Source organism: Grammomys surdaster, unplaced genomic scaffold (assembly GCF_004785775.1).
Source record: "Grammomys surdaster isolate TR1022 unplaced genomic scaffold, NIH_TR_1.0 269, whole genome shotgun sequence".
Lineage (NCBI taxonomy): Eukaryota > Metazoa > Chordata > Mammalia > Rodentia > Muridae > Grammomys > Grammomys surdaster.
Window position 1 is genome coordinate 4,526,513 of NW_021604710.1, and position 25,515 is coordinate 4,552,027.

At 36.5% G+C, this 25,515-nt stretch overlaps 1 protein-coding gene across 1 annotated transcript in view; it reads left to right on the forward strand.

The window, feature by feature from the left end:
* Cntnap2 (contactin associated protein like 2) overlaps positions 1–25,515 on the forward strand; it is a 1,581,993-nt gene that overhangs the window by 1,119,019 nt on the left and 437,459 nt on the right. Inside the window, exon 11 of the mRNA XM_028776440.1 lies at positions 10,681–10,787. Coding sequence (XP_028632273.1) covers positions 10,681–10,787 — 107 coding nt within the window. The remainder of the gene's footprint in view (positions 1–10,680; positions 10,788–25,515) is intronic.

Consider the following 25,515-nt stretch of genomic DNA (forward strand, 5'->3'; position numbering starts at 1 on the left):
TCCCTCCCTTTTCTTTTTTCTACCCAGATCCCTCTCTCCTTCCCCTTATGATTGCTTTCTTCCCTCTCCCAAATGGGATTGAGGTGTCCTCACTTGGGCCCTTTGGCTTGATAACCTTTTTGAGTTCTGTGGACTTTATCTTTGATATTCTGTACTGTTTCTTTTTTATTTTTCCTTTTTTTCTTTTTTTTTTCTTTTTGGCTAATATACACTTATTAGTGAGTACATACCATGTATGTCCTTTTGAGTCTGAGTTACCTCATTCAGGATGATATTTTCTAGTTCTATTCATTTGCCTGCAAAACTAAAGATGTCCTCATTCTTAATAGCTGAGTAGAACTCCATTGTGTAAATGAACCAAAATTTCTGTATTCATTCTTCTGTTGTGGGACATCTGGGTTGTTTCCAGCCTCTGGCTATCACAAATAAGGCCTCTATGAACATAGTGGAACACATGTCCCTGTGGTGTGCTAGAACATCTTTTTGGGCATATTCCCAAGACTGGTATAGCTGGGTCTTCAGGTAGATCTATTTCCAGTTTTCTGAGGAACCTCCAGATTGATTTCCAGAGTGGTTGTACCAGTTTGCAATCCCACCAGCAATGGAGGAGTGTTCCTCTTTCTCCACATCCTTGTCAACATGTGCTGTCACCTGAGGTTTTGATCTTAGCGATTCTGATTGGTATATGGTAGAATCTCAGGGTCATTTTGATTGGCATTTCTCTGATCACTAAGGACTTTGAAAATTTCTTTAGGTGCTTCTCAGCCATTCAAGATTTCATATGTTATATATACTGTATTCCCATCACACTTAGTCTTTCACCTTCCACTCTCCTCTCTAGCTTCATCAACCTACTCACCTCGCTAGAGCTTCCTGTCTGTTTATATGTTTCTTGTTTTATGACCCACTGGGTTTAACCAGGTCCATCCTGTCTGCTTGAGTATGGGCAGGGCTAGGCACTAGAGCACGAGGAACTCACTAGTAGTTACAACACTGATGACAATTAATTTCCTTTTCCAGCATCCATAAATACAAAGTAGTCACCTGAGTACTAGTTGCCTCACGAGGCCCTTTTCTGTCTATTACTGTATGTTAACAGGCCCAGTTTTAATGGAGGTCCTGTATAGGCAACAGAAACTGCAGTGGGCTCAGAATGGTGAGGGCCATGTAACAATAGTTTTTCAGTCTCTCCATCACTGGGTTATTACATTTCTATTGCAGTGTTTTCTGCATCTCTTTTTAATATCACTATCCTACCCAAACACACATACATGAACATTTACACACACACCCACACACACTTATACCACCCACACACAAACACACACACACACACAAGAGGAAGGGATGAGGTAAAACTTAATAACTTTTCAGTTATATTTTGCACACCAGTCAAAATTCAGCTTATTGTGGAATAGAAAAAGCAAAGTAGAAGCTTAAATATAAAATGAACTATCCTAAAATTCTTGTTATGATTTAAAAGATCCTTGTTGTACAAACAATTTGTTAGTTCATGCTGAAAATGTCACCAGTTATCACTGGTTCCTAAACACAGAAAATCTGAGACATTTTAAATTAATTTATCCCCTCCCCCAGTAATGAATTAATGATGTAACCTTTTAGTCTTGTTATGTCTTGCCTATTTCATCCTGCTGTAGACTTTTCTGTTCTTTTTTTTTTCTTCATGGCATGCTGACACAACAGCTTACCCTGCCTTTACATTCCCCATTGCATTTTAGGCTACATATCATTCATTCACCTTTTCTTAAAATATGGGTTTATAGGCTGGAGAGATAACTTAGCAGTTAATAGTACTGACTGTTCTACCAGAGGACTCAGCTTCAGCTCCCAACAGTCATGTGAGTCAACTCACAATTGCTTGCAACTTTAGTTTCAGAGCATCCAAATCATATATATGGGGGAGTGAGTATTGGATGCCCTAAAACTAAAGGTATGTATCATATATGTGGTGGTGATTATATATATAAACTTTATTTTTATATTTTGAGGTTTCACCTCATGTCACCTCCATGTCTCTCCATGCATGTAATTCTAATTAAGCTATTCTCTTAGGAGTCCAGATTGTGCAGCCGTACACACATTTCCCTAATGCTATAGTTTTATTTTGCCTGAGTAAATAGATCAGAATTTTGGAAATGAATGAGCTATGTTTCATCACACAATTCCTTGGAAATATTGTTTCTTGCAAGCAAATTTCTAAATAAGAAAATTTGATGAATGACAACATTTATGATACATAGTAGGCCTCAGTCGATATATACTGAATTAAGAAACAAAAGTATAGTTTACAGAATTCTAATATAATATAAATGCCTATATAAGATGATTTTAGGCAGCCTCCAGACAGTTCATAGTTATTGACTCAGACATTTGCAGTTGTGAGTCATGTATTGCCACACACAATGATTTAAATGACAGCAACTACCAAGTGTATTGTGTCACAAGGAGAAGGCAGCCTCTGAGTGGAGTAACTTTGGCTCTGTTTGGGTTACAATGAATTTGTGACAATAACAAACAATGCAAATAAAAGTGTTTTAAATTTCATAGAAAACTACTTCTTTCATATAAATATGTACATAGGAGGAACAGGGCTGCCAAGATATTTGGGTCCAAAGCCCTTTATATGCTATTCTTTGCTACTCTTATATGTTGTGGGATATCTGTATCAAGTTTAACCTTTGTAGGTTGATTTCCAGAATCAATCTGGAAAAAATAAAGGAAAGAAAGAAAAGAAGAAAGAAAGAAAGAAAGAAAGAAAGAAAGAAAGAAAGAAAGAAAGAAAGAAAGGAAGGAAGGAAGGAAGGAAGAAAGAAAGAAAGGAAAGAAGGAAGGAAGGAAGGAAGGAAGAGAAAAAGGAAGAAAGGAAGGAAGGAAGGAAGGGGGAAAGAAAACAACATAATAGTGCATACACTTTATTAAATTCTTTCTAGAATTCATCCAAGTATGTACTTCACAGTTCCTTTGCCTTAGATTTAGGAACAGAACCCCAAATATAATGAAATTCTGACAAAATTTATCATTACTTCATGGTTCTGTGTTAAGACATAAACTGTGTTGCTGTAAAAGGAAATCACAGACAGAGCAGAGCAATGTGCAATTGCTTTATGAGTTCATTTCAATCCCTAGTTCTTTCCTTTTGGTCCCTTGGAGGTAGGGACCAAAGTTCATGGTCACATGAAGGAAGCAAGATGTGTGAGCATAAGAAAAGTGGGACAAGGAGAGAAAGGAAAGGATGGCTGTTGATGTCACTCCACTCCACCATAGTTTTCACTCCTGCAAGGAGATTCCAATTTTGTTAATCTCGCCATCCCCGTATGTTTTAACCACACTTTGCACCTTTTCAAACTGCAGAAGTTCTTTGCCTTCTCTTCATGTAGAAATATATTCCCTCCTTCTAGATTAACAAATCTGAGCTTTATTTTGAATATAGACTTTTCCATAAATTTTTATACTTTCATATGTTGTATTTTGAGTGTTAGGCCAAGAAGCAGACATTCTGGAAACCAGAAAGATAGGCAGAAAAATAAATGATAAATAGGTAAGTAGGTAGGTAGGTAGATAGTAGATAGATGATAGATAGACAGACAGACAAATAGATGGATGGATTATAGATGATATATGACAGGTAAATATATGATAGATTGATAGATAATAAATGGTAGGTAAGATAATAAAAGTATAGATGATAGATGATTGACACATAGATCTGACTTACAACAGCATTCCCCAAATAAAAGCAGTCCTCTGAAGATAAAATGTTCTTTTCTTTGTTTCTTTAGAAATCATTTTAGATTGTCTGGCCAAGAGCAGACAACTGATAGATTAGGAAGACCTTGTTGATGTTTATTTAGGTTTCATACCATTTGACCTGGAGACAGGTGTTGATGTTGATGATCATGCAGATTCTTCTCCTAGGAGCATAATCGCTGTAAAGATGTTTTATTCATAAAACCGTAGGGAGCTGATTGTAAAAGAAAAAAACTCTAAGTACATTAACAAAGGAAGATGAAAGGCTCTCTGGTTCATTATAATAAAATAAAATATAAACAACGTATAAAGTAGAAAGGCCAAGATTAGGTGCTCATTTTGTAAGAGTACCGTGAATGATGAGCAGAGTTCTTCCAGAAATGTATAATGGTTGGATGATATAAACCCTCGCTTGATTAGTTTTTAATATAAACTTTGGGCATAATGTAGTAGCTACAATAAATATCTCTGAACTTAAGTATTTCTATAAATAAATGGTTGTTGGTAAAGCACCATCAATATAACACTAGTATCTCAACAATATTAAGTTATATAGCAATGGAATATTAAATTGTGCTCTAGGGTTATTAGTACTTCTCCATATAACTTCCACTTGAATGAAGCAGTGATACATGCCTCAAAGCAAATATAACCTCAGCTAAAACTCAAGTGTAGTTACTACATAATTTTCAATATAGAAATTAACATAGACAGGGACCCTACCTGATTATTGGAGTGCCAATGAGTATTCATGCTAGTCTTCAAGCGTACAAACATTCTCAGGGACTCTTTCTTCAAAAGCTAAAATGAGATTTGGAATTTGGATGAAGAAAAAAGCAATACACTGAGAATCATTTACATGGGATTGGTAAAACACAAATAATTCAAAATAATCAACCCATGGTTTACAAAATGCTCTCAGTGCAAAAAGCAGTCTTTCCCATTTTTAAATTTAGAACAAGGCATGATAATGAGCAGCAATAAAAATCTGTATGAAACTAAAAGCAAATCAAATGTCTTATCATGGATGAGAGCATGAGAGCCCAGCAGGGAAGCATGGTAGCTGACTGGGACACAAAACACAGACTGAACTCTATGTCAAAGGGAGGTGCAGAAGCCTTTAAAAGTGTTGATCACCGGCCATAAAGGATACAAAGTCTGCCATTACATTCTGAAGTAATGCACCTTGCTAAATGAAATAAGAAGATTATTATATGCTGTTCCAATGTAGCATAAAAAACCAAGAATGTATATGAAAAACAACAGCAAAATCCCCCAAAGTGGTCATGGGAGAGATGAGTAACAAGTTTGCATTCCCCTAGGAAAGAGTCTTCTGTTTTCTTGGCAATGTCTCCTCTTACTCAGCATCCCCATGCTCCTTGGACAGTCTCTGCTGAGAACATCAGTGCCCCTCCATCTTATTATCCCAAAGTCAGATCTCCTGACCAACCACAGGAGACTCATCAGAGAGCTTGTTAGACTTTGAGAATCTAGGGCTCCAACCAGAGCTCAGGAATTAGATTCTTGCTTTCAAGGCAATTTCAAGTTAATCCTACACAGGTAAAAGTTTGGGGACCTCAGCTTCAGAGTATAATGGGCTTAGGAAATAAATGACAATGTTTTCTTCTAGCAACTGCTCAGCCTTTTATTATTTGTGTAAGCATGTTTCCAGGCAGATACATGAGACATCATTGTAAACAAGCTTCTGGGTTCTACAGAAACAAATGTGCCCTTAATAGTACAACAAAGGTTTTTACCCCATTTTGGCAGTGTTAAGTTTTAAGTAAACCAGAATATTGTGCATGCAAGGCTAAAGTTCTATCATAGATCTATACCCAGCCTTGTTTTAACTTTTAAACAATATATAGATAAAAACAAAAACCTTTAAAAACACTTTCAAGATTATGAAGGTAATTGATTTATACTGTCAGAGAAAACACTTTGTTTTATGCTTGAGATAAAATTTCTTCTGTTCTCTCTGGCTGATTCAGTAGTGCCCATAAACCAGAAAGCTGCCATCAACAAACAAATCTGGTACTGTTGGCTATTTCTTGTAGTCATGAGTCCCAATTTTCTCAATGCTTTGCAATTGAAATCAAGTACAAAAATAAAAGAGATGTTTTGGGTGCACTAAAAATGCAACTGTCCTTATAGCCCTGGATTGAATTGTTGCATCCTTTCAAACAGGCTGTCTGTGTTTATTCATTTTATATTAAGGAATCATACACTGGCACTTTCAAGTCATAGACTTTGTTTGCCTCATTTATTGGAGTACAAATAAGTTTCACTTAAAATTTGCATGTAGCAAACTGCCTTCTAAACCAGTTTCTTTAAACTGAGAGATTAGTGAAGCTCTTGTTCCTTATCAGAAAAGCTTCAGCTTCTTTTGGCTGTGGATAGCAGTGAATACAGAGGCTCACAGCAGGTCCAGGAGCAGAGAGCAAGCGATTGTGACAGTGTTCAGCTATAAATGGGATACTTGTATCATGCACACTACCTGCAGAGTGCAAGAACCACCAAAAAGAATGGAAGTGGAAAGATTTTAAGACCCAGAAGTCATGGAGAACTGGGGCAAAAGAGTATCTTCCAGAATGACAGGAACCCTGTACTCGGGAACCCCCAGATGCTGTTATTACCTTTATAGGACATATACAAGATCCAGTCAGGTAACATTCCAGGATAGTTGGGAAAAGAACCCATGATCCTCCTTCCACTACTAGCTGAGGAACTAGTAACAGTTGATGGCTGCTAGTGGAGGGAAAGTCAGTTTATTTCAGCTTGTGAACCTTGATACTTGACTCTGCTTTAGAGAGTAGTTCCACACCCACAGATATATAGGCAGCACTTATTGAACTCAGTGGATCATGAAAAAGAAAGAGAAAATGAAATTGGCAAGAAGATGGGGATGGAGGCAAGGGAAGACTTAGAGGTAGTAAAATATGACCAAAACAAATTTTATACATGCATGAAATCCTCAAAGAATAGATAAAAATATGTTTTAAAGAAAGCATTGGATTCTAAAGCACCTTGCAAAACTTCAACTAGAAGGACAAATCCATTTGAAAGAGTCTCAGAAAACAGGCTATCTGGAGTGGATAATTGCAGAGACTACCTCTTTAAGAGCTCTCTGATCAGAACGAATCGACACCTGCCAACTTCTGCACTGCATGTCCCCAGTTCAGGGCCAAAGCCTTCTCAAGTTGAAGCAGTCAAGTCATTTTGATTTATTTTTGATGTGAATCAAACTTTCAAGCTAGCACATGCCATGAAGAAAATTACACATTTCCTGTGGCACACTAAAAGATGGCTTATTAGAGCAAATCTGTGTAAAAGTTTGAAATCCTAGGTAAAATTAATCCCTTTTCCTCAGACTCAAAGAGATGATCCCCTCTGAAGGGATGTTTATGTCCTTGGTGGTACAGTTTTGTGGCATTTCATGCATCTTTGCCCCCAGTCATGCTGAGTACGGGTAGACACCTCATTAGGCAAAGAACTCTCAGTAAACACACTTCACTGTGGGAGCATTTGGGAAGAAGAGATGGATGCATCAAAAAATAATTGCTAGATGAGATGGTAACAGCGCATTGGATACTTGCAAGTAGTTCGTTGGGAATACAAGATAAGAAGTGAATGATAATTAGAATTTTAGGTTAATTGTATTTTATTTCTCTTGATAACTGGTCATAAGTGTTTGAGATACCCCGATAGTAGGTATAAAATGATATATGAATCAACTTGTTTTGGAAATTAAGTACTAGAATCTATGCAAGGAGAATGTCAATTTAGAAAAAATATGTAAGTGCTAAGAAACAAATATTTAAAATAAAATATGAAAATCCTATTCATTAAAAACAATTATTTAAATAGGAATCCATGATGCATACTGTTAGGTGTACCCAGTTCTTCACGCCCAATAATGGTTATATGTGTCCCATGTGGTAAAATCTGCTCATATTTTTCTCATTGACATGTGGCTCAAAGTGGTGGCATTATTAAAAGCATATTTAGTTTTCAAGTTGATTTTTCTTGCTTCTCTGTCCACTTATGCACTGTCTTCCCCTAAATTAATTGCCATGATAAGCTGATATAAATGACTTTAACTATCAGACTGAGCTAATATTAATCCACAAGAATTTGGAAAGTTAAGTATACCATAGAAAAGGTATCTCTACTGAATTTCAAGATTAAGAATAATGTATGTCTTCCTACGATGTCAAGAGTCTCTATTTGTTCACTTTATGCCATGATGTGGAAAATGAGAGGACTGATGGTTGTCAGCACCTGCTGTGGAGGGCTGCGCTGGGGGTCCTCAGTGGATAGTGACTATGCAAATGGGCCATGACAAGCAAACCAAGACCAGAGACCACTAGACACTTGTTACACATGATTTTCATCACTTTTCTGCTGTGCTCTACCAGGATCATATTTTAACATGTCAATCATTATATTGTATCCTGTCTTTAAGACCCAGATAAAATATTCCTAACTTAGCTAAATCCTCTAATTGCCCTCTACTTTGAACTAACCTGGATTCTGAATTTCTACAACATTTTATATCTGTTCCATGGCTCATCCAAATACTCTGGATACTTTGCCTGAATCTTGCCCTGGTAACCAACTCCAACTAGATTCAGAGATCACTAAAAAGGTTCATCACTATGGTCTACATAAAACCAGAACCATATCAAGGAATGAAGATGGATTTTGAAAATATTGTGAATTATCATTCCACCCAAGATTGTGTCTTTGCTCATATTCTGCTTCATCAGAATAATAATTGCTCTTATTTTCTTCTTTCATGATCTAGATGCTCAACTTAAAGCTTTAAATTGTGCTCACAGCATCCATTGGATGCCTCCTGTGAGGCTCTATACTACTTTTCTTACCCATTTTGTGTTGTTTTCCATTCCCACTCATTGCGGTTATCACTTATAATGTATTTACTTTGATAAGCTAAGTCCCCGTGTTTACTAAGCGAAATGCCCTGTTACAAATGCCTTTAGGAATGGCTCATGGGAAACTTAAAAACAGAGGATGAAAAGTGTGGGCTCTGAGACTACAAGACTGAAATCAGATCTTGTAGCTAGAAGCTAATGGAACATTATGAGTAAGAGTATCCTCATGGGATGGCTTTCTCTCAGTTCATTGTCCAGAAACACTGCTATAGATTCAGCTGCTTTAAATTGGAGCAAGTCTTCTATTTTGAAGTGTTTCTGATTAAAACCTCAAAATTCTTATAGAATGTCAGTTAGTAACAATGTTCTCCCTCATAAACTGTGAGTGTCTTAATTCTCATTATAAAGAAGAAAGATGTACAGAATTTGGAGTATGGAATGGATGGCACGGATAAGGAGATGTGGTATGAGCAGAAAGCAAAGTATATTATTGATGAAGGGGTGTTCTAAACCATATTTCAACCCTAATAAGTTTAGGATATAGTTAAGATAAGAACTTATTCCTTAGAAGTGGGGCCAGATGTCCATAAGACTCCACTGGTTAGACTTTTGGTTCCAACTTACTACTTATCAATTTCATGATTACTATACCCAAACTTAATGCGGTCCATATATACAAGGTAATTCTATTCAGCTATAAAAAGGATGAGATTCTGTCACTAGGCAATGAGATGGATTAAATTGGAGATTATTAAGTAAATTAAAATAATTCATACACAGAAAGGTAGGTGCTACATAATCTGATTTTAAAAGTTGACTTCATTGAAGGTTAAAGGGAGACTAGAACCTGGGGGGTCAGAGATGGCTTAGAAAAGGTTCTTCAGGGTGTCCAGCTACATAAGATAGGAGCAAGAAGTCTCTTTGTGTGGTAACCAGACATAAGATATAACAATTATGTTATACATACTTCAAAGCTAAAGAAAAGATTCATTCAGTATTTTTTACCATAAGTAATAACTATTTGAGACAGAGATATATTGAACCTTAATCATTACATAAAGGAACACACATTGAAACAGTACAGTAGCCCACAAGTCTGCTCAATATCCTCACTTTTATGTATCAGCTTTAAAATAAAATTTGAGAAGCTAGAGAAATGACTTGATACTTACTTACAAGAGAGTACTTACTGCTCTTGTAGAAGACCCAAATCTATTTCCCAGGCAGCTGTTGACCATATGTAACTGTAGCTCCAGTGAATCCTATAGCCTCTTCTGGCTTCTCTGAAAGCCTGAATTCACATAAGCATATGCATAGAAGTAAATAAAAATAGAGTTTAAATCAATTATTATATATTTTAAAGTATTTACAAGGTAGGCATAATTGCCCAGTTTTCCAAATGCAAAAATCAAGATTTAGAAAAATTAAGCAGTCACTATTATCTGCCTAATAAATAGTTTTATATGCAATTATGCTTTTTCCTCCTAACTTATGCCTGCAAACCCTTTAAGTATGTACATGTAATGATTCAGATAGGCATAGGAGGAGATTTTTGGAAGATTCACAAACCTCTTCCTATTAGACTGGTATATTCCATTGTTGTTTATGTGGCATTATCAGAACATTTCTTACTCATATTGATGTTGATAAAGACAAAGTTAGAACAAGATGGTCCATCTTCCATCACTTACCAAGAGGAAACTTAGTGGGTGTTTTTGTCCTTTGTTGAATTAAACTAAAATGAATCTGTGATGTGTAAATGAACCCCTCACCTGTGTGATAGCATCTATTGTTTATTCAAAAAGAGGAAACACCAAGCCTTTTGATACATCATCTTTGTGTGCCTGGCGCCTTCCATCATGAATCATATTAATCTGCTTAAACTAACAAGGATTAATTGCTTCAGCAAGGCAACCTGGCATTGAAATGATATATTGCCCAAACAGCTTGGAATTTGGCCACTCATAAATCTCATTTGCTTGTTGGTTTATTTCTGTGTCTCTTTTTTTTCTGACAGATGTGTGCCCAATCACTGTGAGCATGGTGGGAAGTGCTCGCAAACATGGGACAGCTTCAAATGCACTTGCGATGAGACAGGATACAGCGGGGCCACCTGCCACAACTGTGAGTGCCAATTTATCTCACTTTCATCTTGTAATTGCATGAGAATCATGGTCTTCAGCTACGCTTTACAGCATAGCAACCTGAATTACACACATCTCGTATCACTTGATTCTGGAGGGAAAAAAAATCCTCAAGGTTGCATTCTAATTTTCCAAAACTGGTATTCTAGTTGTCACAATATATTCTCTCCTGACTAATGAATCTAAAGAGGGACAGACACGTCCAACATTCCATATGTGAAACTGGGATGCAGAAATTGGATTCACCTCTTATGGCTAAAGCATGTGTGTCTAGAGAGATTGCTTGGGAATTGTCTTAGTGTGATGCCTCTAACTGGGCCTCATTTATCAAGTCATCAGAGAGAGACAGACAGGGACAGAGGATAATTTAAACATTTAGTTTCTGGACAATCCTTCTTCATGCTTTCACCTAAAATTTGGTTACATTATTTTTAAATCAATCTGTCAGAAAGTGGAAGAGCCCATTGAAGTTACGCATAAAAAATGAAATCCTGAGAACACAATTTTTAAAACCATTAATGGCAAAATGTAAGATTCAAAGATGACAAATTAGAACTGTACTGTTTCACATAGAATTATCCTGAGAAGTTAAAGTTAAAATATGTGAGTATTTTTAAACAATTCCCAATTCTGTCATTGTAATATTAATTTTCCAAATTCGCTTAGATATTTTATTTTTTGAAAATGGATATATCACAACATAGAGTTAGGAGAGAAAAGAACCAGCTGTTATCTGACATATGGATATGAATGTGTTCTTACATACATGATTCTATGTACATTTGTGTGCAAGTATACATATGTGTATATATGCATGTATATGGATGAGTACATGTGTGAGTATGCAGGATGTATACATGTAGCGAAGAAGAAAAAGAACGGGAAAATAGATATTTGATTTTTTCACAACTCTAGAACATAGAAAATCTCTAATCTAAATTCTCTAATTATACAGATTGATTACTCCTCATTTCAGCTTAAGGAAATGACAAGCAAAATATTCTCAGAATAGTCTTGGGGACAGTAAAAATGCAATATGGTTCCCAATGCCTTTCCACATTGTTATTTTTCGTAATGTGAAGAAAGAAATCATGTTTAGATGTAAGCCTAAGTTAAGAAAGACTGCTTATAATTTATTTTTCCTCACTTATAAACTTGTCTAGTGAGATTCTAAAAACAAAGAGATAAAGAAATTCATAGAAAAGCTGACATTGGGGGTAAATGGAATGTCTCAGCAGGTAAGAGTGCATGCTGCCAAACCTGAGTTTTATCTCTGGAACCAACATGGTAGAAGGAAAAAACCAACTCCCAAAAGATTTTCATCTGAATTTCCTGGACTTTCATGAATACACAAATACACATACTTTCACACATACAAACACAACCCCCACATCTACTCTGAATATAATAAAATAAATTTTAAAACAAAAAAATCTGACAATAATGGTAAGATACTGCTTAAGACTCAAAAACACATAAATACATATTAATCATTTCATGTTCAGGGCCAGAGAGACACCTCATGGGTCCAAAGCACTGATTACTTTCAGAGGTTCTAGGTTTGCCTCCCAGCACCCACATGACAGTTTGCAACCATCTGCAACTCCAGTTCCAGAGGTTATGGTACCCCGCCTGGACTCTGCAGATACCATGTGCACAGGTTTTACACATACATGTATGCAGAAAACCGATCATACACATAATATTAAAATGAATAAATCTTTTAAAAAGAGATTCATAATATATAAAGTACTTGGCCCAGAAAAATCGTGAATAAAAGCAATAATGAAATTACTTAAAAAGAAATTACAACTAAAGTGGTTTCCAATCAACATTCTCTAAAAGTTGACTTTCAGAAGATATTCCTTATATAAAATGTGATCTACAGCTAAGTAACTTTGGTCAAGACAGAAACTTTTCTTTACCCATAAATTTCATTAGCTATTTATAAACACCATGTTTAATCATGAGATATTTATGTTTGTAATTCTATCTACACTCAAAGAGCAAGAAATTGATCGTTTTGATAAATGTTTACTCTCTTGTTGATTGTTTGACATTGAAGTAAAAGCCAATAATTTTGAAATAGTTGCTCCCACCACTAAACACCAATTTTATAAATATATACTATTAACTGAGTAATTTAACTTGAATTTTGAGATCAATAACTCCACGTCAGAATGACTCTGGATGAATGGCCAGTTCCAAATGTGAAAGAAGAAAATTACCTTCTGTGCCACGTCTGACACTCTACCCTGCTGGTCTCCATGTTTTGGTACACTATTCTGCTGTTCCCAATGTCTGAGTACTCCATTCTGCATGTCCTGGTATTTCATCTTTCTCATCCCATATCTTGATACTCCCTTTTTCTAGCCCCCATATCTTGGGGCTCCTTCCTACTGCTCCCCATACAGTGGGTATCTTGAATACGTAAGCATGCAGCTAATGTAGAAGCAAAAGTTAACAAGCTGATTTTCTTTCTTCAAGACAGTTTTTGTTTGGAAGCATTCATTAACAAAGCATATATAACATAACCTAATACTCCTACTCAGGACTAATCAGTTGAGAAACAGAAAATAGTATTTGTCATCAGTTTTGTACTGAATGGGAAATCTGGAGTTCTACTAAGTTCATGTCATGCTGTGTGTCCATCTAGAAAGTCATGGGGTTTCTCATGAAATTTCCTTATTCCTGTGAACTAAAGGATTACTTGAGGTCACTCCTACTTCTCAAGGGCAGCACGCTGACATTCAAGCTGCTTATACTGAGCCCCGTGACTTTTTAATTTCATGGAAGTACAAATGGAGCATTGATGACCCACAGTAGGTAACTAAAATGAAACTGAATGTTTGGTAGTTTCAGTGCTTACAATTAGTCTACAACAGCTTTTTAGCTCATTTTCTACAATGGTCTTGATTTGATGAGGGAGAGATAGGAATTTCCTTTGTAAGAACCTTGTAATCAAGCCTTTGTACCTGGTCACATACCTGGCTTGTAACTCTACCACTAACTATTGCACCCATGGCTGCTTAAGCTCTTTGAGACGCCTGTGCTCATTGGTGAAATGCCTGAATTAACAACCTCAGCATGATTGACTAGGATGGTACTTGGGAACTAGGAAGCTTGGCCACTTCATTCACAGTACCCAGGGTCTATCATTTCACTAGTTCCAAGGGCACAAGCTTTGCTTTCAACTTCTATTTGTCCAAATCACACAAATTGCCCTTCATTTCATTTTGCTGTTCATCATTGTTATCTCTGTAGCAGATTGGGGTTTGCAGCACATGGTTAGTTTTAAAAGCATCTTTCTCCATCAGATGAATTGAGGGTCTTGAACGCTAATTGGGATAACTCTTACACTCGAGTGTATGTTTACTCATCAATATTACTTCTTTTCAGTAAGACGTACATACGATTCCATAGATTGTCATCATCATACTACCTCTTGGGGGTCAGATTGCCATTCTAGAAATGTTGAGACCATGGGACACAAAAAGCTGGACTTTTGTGAACCAATATCAAAAGAAATAGTTTGTGACAAATATCAAATACAACCAATTCTCACTTTTGTATATTTTAATTTTTTTCTCTGAAGATACTCCATTTTTAGTGACTTTTCTAAGAACTACACAGCAGCAATCTAGGCTGAAATCCTTAAGAAAGGAGTCAGAGGATGCCTAATGTGGCTGCTAGCTTATTGGTGTTGCACTGACTTATCTCTAGTTCTCCCTCTAAATTACAAGAATGTGTGCAACAAAACTCTGCACTTCCAGCTGTGACTTTCCTCTAATAGCTCTCCATAAATGCACTTCAGATAACTCCAGGCTTCCTTCCCAGTACTCCTCAGGCTCCTTAGGACCTAATTATCACCTCATTTTTCCACATGTGTTTCTTAAACTTTCAAGATTGTGGCCCTTATTTACATAAATTAAATTCAAGAAGCTACTCCTTTTCTCTGGGCTTATTTTTTTTTCCTCGTCCTGCTGTGGTACTTGGTGTTCTCTTAGGAATAAATCATACTCTCTATTCTATCATCATTATGTGGAATTGCCTTTACTTCTCCAGACTATCCATAATCTTGTGAAAACTTTAAGCTATGCACAAAGAACAGGGCAGTAAGAAAATCTGGGCACTTGACAAAGATAAGCAATGTTTGGGAACAGAAATTGTTCCCAACTTTTAAATGCTAGATATGTATTCTGATATACAATCTTTTTATACCTAGCTGTTTAATAAGGGGTTGATAGTGTCCCAGAAATACTGACATGTTACTGCCGTGGAAGCAATAAGGACAAATGAACTAACTTGCATAGGTCCTTTCCAATTTTAAAGTTACGGCATTTCAGACCTCAGAAATCCTTAAAAAGGCAATCAGACTGCTGCACACCTGCATATAAAATCTTTTCCAGACAGTGAGTTACTAGGGAGAGCATGATGTGTACTGTGGCAACTATTCCACAAGTTGTTGTCTGGAATAATTATTCAGGGAGCATATATTTGCAAAAATAAGTCAAACTGCACTGCACATACACACTATGTTATTTATAATCCATTGTACTTGTAAGTAATTTTATTCACAGCATAATATTTCAAAAGGCTGTAACTTTACCTGCATCAGTCACATTAACTTAGAGCACAGTCTTATTTACTGGCAGTAAGGTACCTGGTACCTTTGGCCATCAGGAACTTAAACAGTCTAGGAGTCGGTGGTAACAACTTGGAATATTGCTACAAAAGCAAGCAGTCATTGAGAACCTTACTATATTTTAAAATAAAATTTAGATGTTTGGCCTTGCAAATTGGATTAGTTTCTTCAGCTACCAGTACATTTGCTGCGTAAGGTCCTATTTAGTGTGGCTATGCATATGGAAACCTAGTTTTCTACTATGATTTCTACTAGGGTTCTCCATTCCATTTGCAAGGTGTGCGCCCAACCTTCAACTTATTCTTGGTCCATGCCCCTGTCCTGGTAGAAAGGCTGTTACACCTCCCTGACTCTCTGCATTGCTGGGCACATGTCTCTTCTTCTGCTGAATCTCAGCTTAGTACTTAATGCATTAGAGACACTGTCTGCAACTAGGAAAGGTACTTTGTGCTAATATATATAGCATCTTTGAGTGGGAATATTGCTTTTACATTTACATTTTATTAATAATACCCTTCTCTTCCATTAGACTATAGTCTCTGGAAGAAGGAGGTTCTAGGTTATGTCTACAATTTTATTTATAATTCATTTATTGTAACAGCATACATGTGTGTTAGGTGGATGTGCTCTGGACATAAAGAATGCACAGATATCTGAGAACACATAAAGCATCCAAGGGTGGTTTTGAAAGTCAATTTGCTTTATGCAAATTTCAGAAGATAGCCAAACCACAAAATAATGAAGTATGAAAAAGAAAGGAAAGTGGAGAAAAGGATGGGAAATGTGGACAAATGGGGGAGTCAGTGACAAGGATTACAGAAATAGCCTGGATATTAAATCATCATGCAGAGGACTTGAATATGTCATCAAATGAGTCTATACTTTTAAATGACATTTGAACAGAACACTATGGCACATCATGACTTTATTTCCATTCACTCAAACAATTATAGGGTGATGAGCAGCAAACTACAATGCAGCAAAGACACGGAGTTTAACTCAAAGAGTGTGGGCAACTACTGTGCTGTCTGAGAGCAGAGCAACACTGAAATAGGCATGGGCAGATTGACACATGTTCACAGTCTCATGCATGACAAACGTTTGCTTTAAACTTGGTGCAATTAGTATATAATAAGCATCATGTTAGACTTTAGATTCATCACATAGTACTGTGTGTGTATCCTTGACATGGACAAGTCACAGATGGGAAAAAACCCAAGACAAGTGTGAGCTCCTAAGCTCCTGAGAATGTGGTCTACCTTATGTTTCCTTTGCTGAACTTCAGCTCTAAAACACGACCATCTAATACACCTTTCAAAAATTCTTTCCCTGAGTGTTCTTGGCACATGATGGTGGATTTCACTCATTCTTGTACATGGAAAGGCCAGGTCTGCCAGTATCTGCATGAGCAGCATTAAAATCGTATGTGTCAGATTTGATCCTACCTCCAACCTCAAATAGACTATGACACCTAGGCTTTGTGGATTTATTTCTCTGAACTTAAGTTTCTTTTTGGACATTCAGTGAACTGTTGTTCATTTGAGATGAGACCTGCATTGCCCATATTGCCTACCAACTCAAGGTCTTCCCTCCTCAACCTTCCAAATGTGGAGAATTTCAAATGTCAGCCATACTATTTGTTGTTACATTGTATTTTTTCTAATTTAATGCCTATGTATGCATGTATACACATACACACTCATAATGTATATGTGTATGTGTAAATGTATATAAGGACACATATATACATAAATATATATTAAGTTTAATAAGAAAGGTAGTCACATGATTCAATTTAAATTTTATTGTAATATATTCATTCTACATAGTGAAGGACTTCATAAGAACTTTTCGTGCAAGTGGACCATGTAATCATCTCCTATATGATCCCCTTTATTTCCCTATGTGATCTCACTATTCTTTGCTTGATCTCCTACTCTTGCTTCTATTTTCATGTCATACACACACACACACACACAAATGGTTACAAAGTACATATAGTAGTGTAATATATATATATATATATATATATATATATATATATATATATATTAGTTGGATACTTTCTTTATTTACATTTCAAATGTTATCCCCTTTCCTGATCCCCCCTGAAACCCTGAAACCCTTATCCCATCCCCCCTCCCCTGCTTCTATGAGGGTGGTCTCCCACCCACCCACTCATTTCTACCTCCCAAGCTCAAATTCCACTACACCAGAGCATCAAGCCTTCACAGGACCAAGGACCTCTCCTCTTACTGATGACCAACAAGGTCATCCTCTGCTACATATGCAGCTGGAGCCATGAGTCCTTCCATGTGTACTCTTTGGTTGGCGATTTAGTCCCTGGGAGATCTGGGATGGGGGTCTGGTTGGTTGATATTATTGTTCTTCCTATGGAGTTGCAAACCTCTTCAGCTCTGCAGTCCTTTCTCTAATTCTGCCATTGGAGACCCCATGCCCAGCACAATGGCTGGATGCAAGCATCTGCCTCTGTATTTGCCAGGCTCTGGCATAGCCTCTCAGGAGACAGCTATATCAGGATCCTTTTAGCATACACTTCTTGGCATCCACAATAGTGTCTAGGTTTGATGTCTGTATATAGATGGATCCCCAGGTGGGGAAGTCTCTAGATGGCCTTTCCTTCAATCTCTGCTCCACACTTTGTCTCCGTATTTGCTCCCATGAGAATTTTGTTCCCCTTTCTAAAAAGGATCAAAACACCCACACTTTGGTCATCTCTTTTCTTGAGCTTCGAATGGTCTGTGAATTGTATCTTGGGTATTTTGAGCTTTGGGGCTAATATCCACTTATCAGTGAGTGCATACCATGTGTGTTCTTTTGTGATTGGGTTGCCTCACTCAGGGTGATATTTTCTAGTCCCAGCTATTTGCATAAGAATTTCATGAGTTCATTGTTTTTAGTAGCTGAGTAGTACTCCATTGTGTAAATGTACCACTTCTTCTGTATCCATTCCTCTGTTGAAGGACATCTGGGTTCTTTCCAGCTTCTGGCTATTATAAATAAAGGTGCTATGAACATAGTGGATTGGAGCATATGTCTTTGTTATATGTTGGAGAATCTTTTGGGTATATGCCTGGACATGTTTTATTTTGTTTAATATGATCTCCAGTTACATCCATTTTTCTTCATGGTTGATTTAAAGTTCAGTGTGTGTGTGTGTGAGTGTGTGTGTGTGTGTGTGTGTGTGTGTGTATGTGTGTGTGTGTGACATTTTCATTATCTGTTTATCTGTTGTCGGAAATCTAAGAGATTCTATATCTTGACTCTTGTGAATGGTACTGCATTAAACATCGATATGGGCGAGAGTGTTGGCATGAAGGCAAATTATTACAGGTACTATGAATATTAGTTTGAAGGATCTTCCGTAAACCAAAGCTAGAGCTACTGTATGACACAGCAATACATTCTAATTTTTAAAACTTAACTCAAAAACAGCTAGCCAAAGTCTGCATAGATTGTAAATTGCATGAGGATAAAAGTGACACTGGCAGAGTCCTTGCTTAGTAGGTTCTTTTGGTTTTCACACCGGTGGATCTCAAGGGAAGAATCATAGGTTATCTCAATATTGAAGCCAATGTCCTCTGAAAGCATGAAAGGCATCCTTAGATAACAAAAATGCTATACTGACCAATATGTACGTATAGGTTGAAACCATTCCTGTTCATCCTGACGTGGTCTTAAGTAGCTAGATTTTGCTTATCTGCTATCCCGTGAATACTACAGATTCTTTCTACTTGCCTTCCATTCCATTAGACACTGTGACCCACTTCAGATGGTCCTTGTGTCCCTGTTGTTAAACACAGCTGCAGGAGCATGCGTCCCTACCAAGCTCATCAGTACACTGCAGCTGAGTGTTTTACTACCTGGAGTGCAGAAGGGTGGAGCTGCCATGACAATTAAGCACCACCATTTACAGAGTGTCATGTTCTCAGTAGAACAAAATGCTTATAATATTAACTCATCCCCACAGTTGAATTGTTAGTTAAGAGCTGTGGATAAATTGAATCATATACTTATTTTTTATGGTATGGGGTTTTTTTTCTTCATTTTTACAAAATACTATAAACAGAGATGTAAAGAAGTGGAAAACATTTAATCTTTATTACTTTTTTTCCAATTTTAAGATCTTTGTACTATATCTTAGATTATGTTTTCTAATTGTTTCTTTTGTCTTCTATTTTGTATTTGCTTTAATTTCCTCTTAATAGAGAGACAGGGAATCAGAGTGAGAGGAAGGAACCCCAGCATCATACCAGAGATTTCAGTTTTCCATAGACTATGTACAATTGAAATTTTAATAAGTAACCTGGGGAGATGAATCAGAAGGCCCATGGTTAAGAACCTTTTAAAACCTTGAGGACCTGAGTTCAGATCTCCAGAACCAACATCAAAAGCAAGATGTACCTCTCATCTGGCTCTTGGTGACAAAGTAAGTGTATCTCTGGAGCTTAATGGTCAGCCAATCTTATCAAATTGATGGACTCCTTGTTCAGTGTGTCTCAAAAATAAGGTAAAGAACAATAGAAGAAAGCAAACTGATATCAACATCTGGCTTTTACAAGCATGCACACACATACATGTGAACATACACTCACACATCTGCACACATACACAAATACAAACACACATGTGCCATAAGCACATACATGCAAAACATTAAAATGTGGTACTGAACCCTTGCTGAGTTATATGTGTTCTCCAACCCAAAGGTTCATTTTCTCACTGAAGGTGAAGCACTTGGGTATAGGGAATCAATGACAAATGTCACTACCCAAAGTCACACTTAAAACAAAAAGAAGTACTCACCTTAATGTCCTTTCCCCACCTTGTCACCTGGTATCTAAAGAAATTGTGAATGAAACGAAATGGGAATGTACCATCCTTACAGAGTATCAGAGAGCAGTCTCAGGGCCATTCTGTCGTTCAGATACCACCAAATAAATTACGCTGGATTAAAATAGTGCAGGTCATTTGCACACACATAGCTCAAGAACCTTTACTTTGCTAAGGTGGCCCAGATTTCAAGTTAATCCCTTTCTTTATGTTTTACTTTGGAACTCTGGCTACGATTAAATATTAAGAAAAATGATTTAATTTCAGTTGTATAAAGACGTGTGATAGTTTCAAAACTATATTTTCCCCTCTTTCAGCTTTAGAAAAGAAAAGGTTGATCTGCAAATACATATTAAGAAGCATGGGGAGACAGGCTACTATCCTGTGATCCTCTCATAGGATAAGAAATACCCGAGTAGGTTGCAGGAGCAGAGAACTCTGATATATATATTATATACAAGAAAGAAATACAAAATGCCCATCTCTGCATGTTTGTTAAGTTGGCTTATGGGAAAAAGGATAAAAAGCAAGCTTAATAAAAATAGTTTAATATGAATAAAGGCAAGGAAACTGAGAGGTTTTTACTGCTCGAGGAGTAGGAAAGAATTGAAATTGAAAATCACATGTATCCTGCTGTAACTCTTATTATCCTCACTCAAATCAAGTTCTCTTTATTTCTATGTTTATGTTAGCCAACCTTTATTTATTCTTTGGGTACTCTATGAATGTATATAATGTGCTTTGATTATATCCTCACTTAGTGTTTCTTCTCTAACTCCTCCAAGACAGCCCTCTCTCCGGGCCTCTCTTCCAACTTCATTTACTCGTTTTGTAAAAAATTTAAACACATCAAATCTAATTTAATTAGTGCTACCAGTATGGTATGTGCATGGATTTAGGCCATTTACTGGAGCATGGACAATTTATAAGGAGCTACACCCTTAAAAACATAAAGTTATCCTCAGCAGCCATTAACAGCCAGTAGCTCCTGTCCTAGGTACAAGGCTTCATGAAACCCTCCTTTGCCATATTAGAATTTTGACTGGCATGATCTTATACAGGTATTTTGCAAGCAACCACAGATGACTGTGAGTTCATGTGTGCAACAGCTCTGCCATGGCTAGAAAACACTGTTTCTTTCTGTTCCTTCAAAACCTATGGCTATTAAAGGTGGCCTGTTCTTTCTTCCAAGATAAACCGTGAGCCTTGAAACCACAAATTTTACTGTAACTCTTTCACAAAGTTAGCCTGCATAATTATCATAATCCATAGATGGTTGCAATTTTTTTCAGTAATTGTGTTTGTTTGATATGCAGCATGCTAGGAAAACAGAAATCTAGACAAATGCCCTTCTCCTTGAAGTTGATAAAGCAGTTATGAAAGAAAAATTGTAAGAGGGAAATTTTAATATACTATTAGAAGATAGAAAATATTTGTTCATAGGCCAAACTGGTATAAATAGAAATGCCCATGAGAAAATAGACATAGGCCAAGAAAGCTGACAAAAGATTCAGGGAAGAAAAGGAATGTTAGGAAAGTTCCTTCCAGGGGTTCTTTTCCAGAGAAACAGAACTAATCGCAAATACTTAATTATTATTTAATTACTTGTTTAATTATTTAATTATTATTTGATTAATTTAGAATAAAATAATCTCAAATTTTTGTGAGAGACTGTTTGACTCTAGTGTACATCAGTAGCTGATACCTGGCCAAAGTGGGAGAAATGGCACCACAGATATTGAAAAGCTTTGCATATGGTGAACATTTGAGTAGAGCTGATTTACTAGCATGCCATTGCCCTGTCTCAGTATTGATAAAGCAATAACAATTGTATGTGCCTAGAAATAGTGTACTTAGGGGTGCTGGTGACGTGTAATACATTTGGTATCTCCATGGTAGAGACATGGGTCCCACAAAGGAACAGCAAATGCCCGGATGAGCAGGAGGATGAGTAGCTGGGGACAATATTCTTTCAATATCTGAGTATCCAAGGTTACCTGGATGGGCTTCTCTTCAGGTGTCCTCTGACTGTTTTGTGGGCTACACTTCATCTTGCTTCTTACCACTGAGTGCCTTAGTAATTCGTATCTTTCTCTCTTCTAAGTATCATTCCCTTTGCTTCAATCACAACTTATAATTTTATGGCTATACATCCTTCCAGGATAGAAGTTTTCCCCTAGCCCAGCATGATGTTAAAATATCACTATGATTCTCTTTTGAATTATGGTATAAATTTTTATTTTTATTACTTAATAATCATATAACCTATGAAAAGTTGTTCAACTTCTCTGTGCTCATTAATAAAATTGAGATGGACACATGGACACACATACACATGCATTTACACATGTATACACACACACACACACACACACACACTGATGACTCTGACTTGACTTTTGATCACTCACTTGTACCCTAAAATAACTTACATGTTATTACACCGTCTTTAATGGTGTAAAGGATTCTCCACATCAGGGTGGTTCTTACTCATTCATGACATAAGAAGTAAATAGGTGAGACATCTAAATGTACATAAATGACATTTAAAAGGGATAGGGCTACTTGATGAAACATTAACTTTCTTCATTTTATTTACTGAAAGTGCAATTATTTTTAATCCTCTACAAAGTTATACAAAAATACTAAGTTTATCCTTCACTCTTATACAACAAAATTAATTCTAATATTCTTAATTGTTTATCAAAATCTGACAGGAGAGGATTTCCTATTAGCAACTCTTGCAGCTTTGAATCAGGTATGTCATGTTTATACTCCACCAGATTAAGAACTTGAGTTTGTTTGATGAGAAACTTCACAGTAACAAACTTTACATTTTTAACCATTTGCATGAGGAAAATCTGAAGATTGATTTCCTTTTTCCATACTATTTTTCTTCTTCTTTTTTTGTTTTTTTTTTTCTAAATCAGGGTAAACATTACGATGTTGCTGGCACATTATCTCCTTCTCTCTACTTTCTCTTGGTCAGAAACCAATGATCATGATGATTGGTAGTACTTCTTGTAATTTAAAATGAACCATTTAATCCAAATTAAAAAAACACATTCCCATTTTCAGTTTCAAGCCATGTACTTTGGCTGGCAACATGTTGATGTTGTTAAAGACAAGCTTTAACATGATAGGCAGGGTTAAAAGTATTCTCAGGACAAAAAGGGCTAGCATGATCAAGCTATATATGCCATTCTTGAAGCTTGACCAAAATAGAAATACTGACCTCAGGCCATGGGTAATTTTATCAGCAGTATCTGCCCCATCAACGCTCAGCAGAGCAGCATTCTTTAAATTTCTAAGCTCACTATGCAAAGTTAAAACATCCAGAGATGTGTTAGAATTATGTCAAATACACTGCAAGTGTCTTTAAACTGTTTTCTAATTATAATGGCTACTACTGTAAATTTTAGAACTAACATGAATCCAATGACATTTTGCATGACATTTGAGATGACTCCTTAATTCTGACCCTCCTTCCAATAATTTGAATAGGATAAAGAGCATCAATCTTTTGTTTCAAATGCCTATCTAAATCCTCTTGCATATTCAATCCCCAGACAGAGTTATTAAATTAATAGGTTGACAAGTCAAGGACAGGTAAGATTCTGCACAGAGCCTTACCAACCTGTAACAGAAGTGCATTGCTTTTGATAATGCATATTCCATGACACGTAAGCAAGGCATTTTTGACAAAAAAAAAAAAAACAAGCTAAGGCAGGCTCAGTCTTGTTTATGAAATAAAAAAGAGAAAGAGGCAGAGAGCCTTTGGGGCTGATTGGCAAGAGTCTGACATGGGCCAAGGACAAGGAAATGGGCTGCTTGGCAGGAATATGACATTGGCCAAGGACAAGGAAGTGGGCTACAGGCAGTAATGTGTCATTGGGCTAAAACGAAGTAATTTCAGGCAGGAATCTAAATCTTAGGTTAGAACAAGGAAGTAGGCTTCAGACATGAAAATGACTTTGGGCTAGGACAGGGCAGTAGGCTGAGATATTTTGGTCATCCTGATAAGCCCTTAGAAACAGTGATCTTTGGAATGTCCACAGTACTTTGTTTATTGCCTTGCTTGTTCTTTGACTATTTGTGGTTTTTGCCTTGCTTGTTCCTTAATTATTTGCATCTATTGTATTGCTAGTTCCTCAACCTAGAATTGGTCTTAATACTTGTATGTAATTAAAAATAGTATAAAAGCAAAAAGGAGGAGGGAGGATGGGATTAGGGGTTTCTAGGGAGGGAAAATGGGGAAAAGGAATGACATCTGAAATGTAAATAAATAAAATATTTAATAAAAAATAAATCACAAAAATTAAATAAAAATATCAACAAAAACAAAAAACTCAGTATACCAAAAAAAAAGAACATACTCCCATTGTATTCTGTGAAAATATAAATCATGCACCCTGTTTTAATTTTTTAACAGAAATAAAATTGCCTTTGAATATGAATATTCAAGAAGTTGTAAGGCTTCACATCTGAAATATTTTTTGCCTTTGGCGTCTTTCAATTTTGTGAAACATTTGATTTGAAAATTATTTAACTTGGCCAAATAATTTGACATGCTGTAAGTAGATATGAATTTGGCTAAAGAATACAAGCTTATTTTCAAGTAAAATGACTCAGTAACTTGTAGTCCCTCAACCTTACCATATGATTTTCATCCAAAGTGCTCATAGTAGCTGCTGTTTGTAAAATATGCCTACCCTACTCTTCAAAGAATGCTTTCTGTCATCACAGATGCCAACATCAAATGCCAGACAGTATTGGCATCTACAAAATTGCTGTCATTGCTCATAAGCAGGCATCAAAATGTCTTAATAACATTCTCTGTCATTATCTGAGTCTGTTGAGACATCAATGAAACACATCCTTCTTGCCAAGGCACAAGAGGGACTTTTGCAATGCTGCTTAGGACAAAGCTAGGCTATCCAATTGGACTACACATAGAAATTGTGGGAAGAAGAAATTCTTGCTGTCTACCTGACAGCATGGAACTCATTGCTTTAGAAGAGGCAGTGTGTATGTTTTGCTTAATTGCTATGTATCACCCAGTGATTCAACAGAGAGGACAGCCAAGTATCTAATGTAAAATATTTCCTGACTCAAAGTGCTACTCATTAATGCTTCATTACAATCTTAGTGACATCTATATGAACTACATAAGTTAATAAAACCTGAGTTTCATTAGCCCAGATGGATT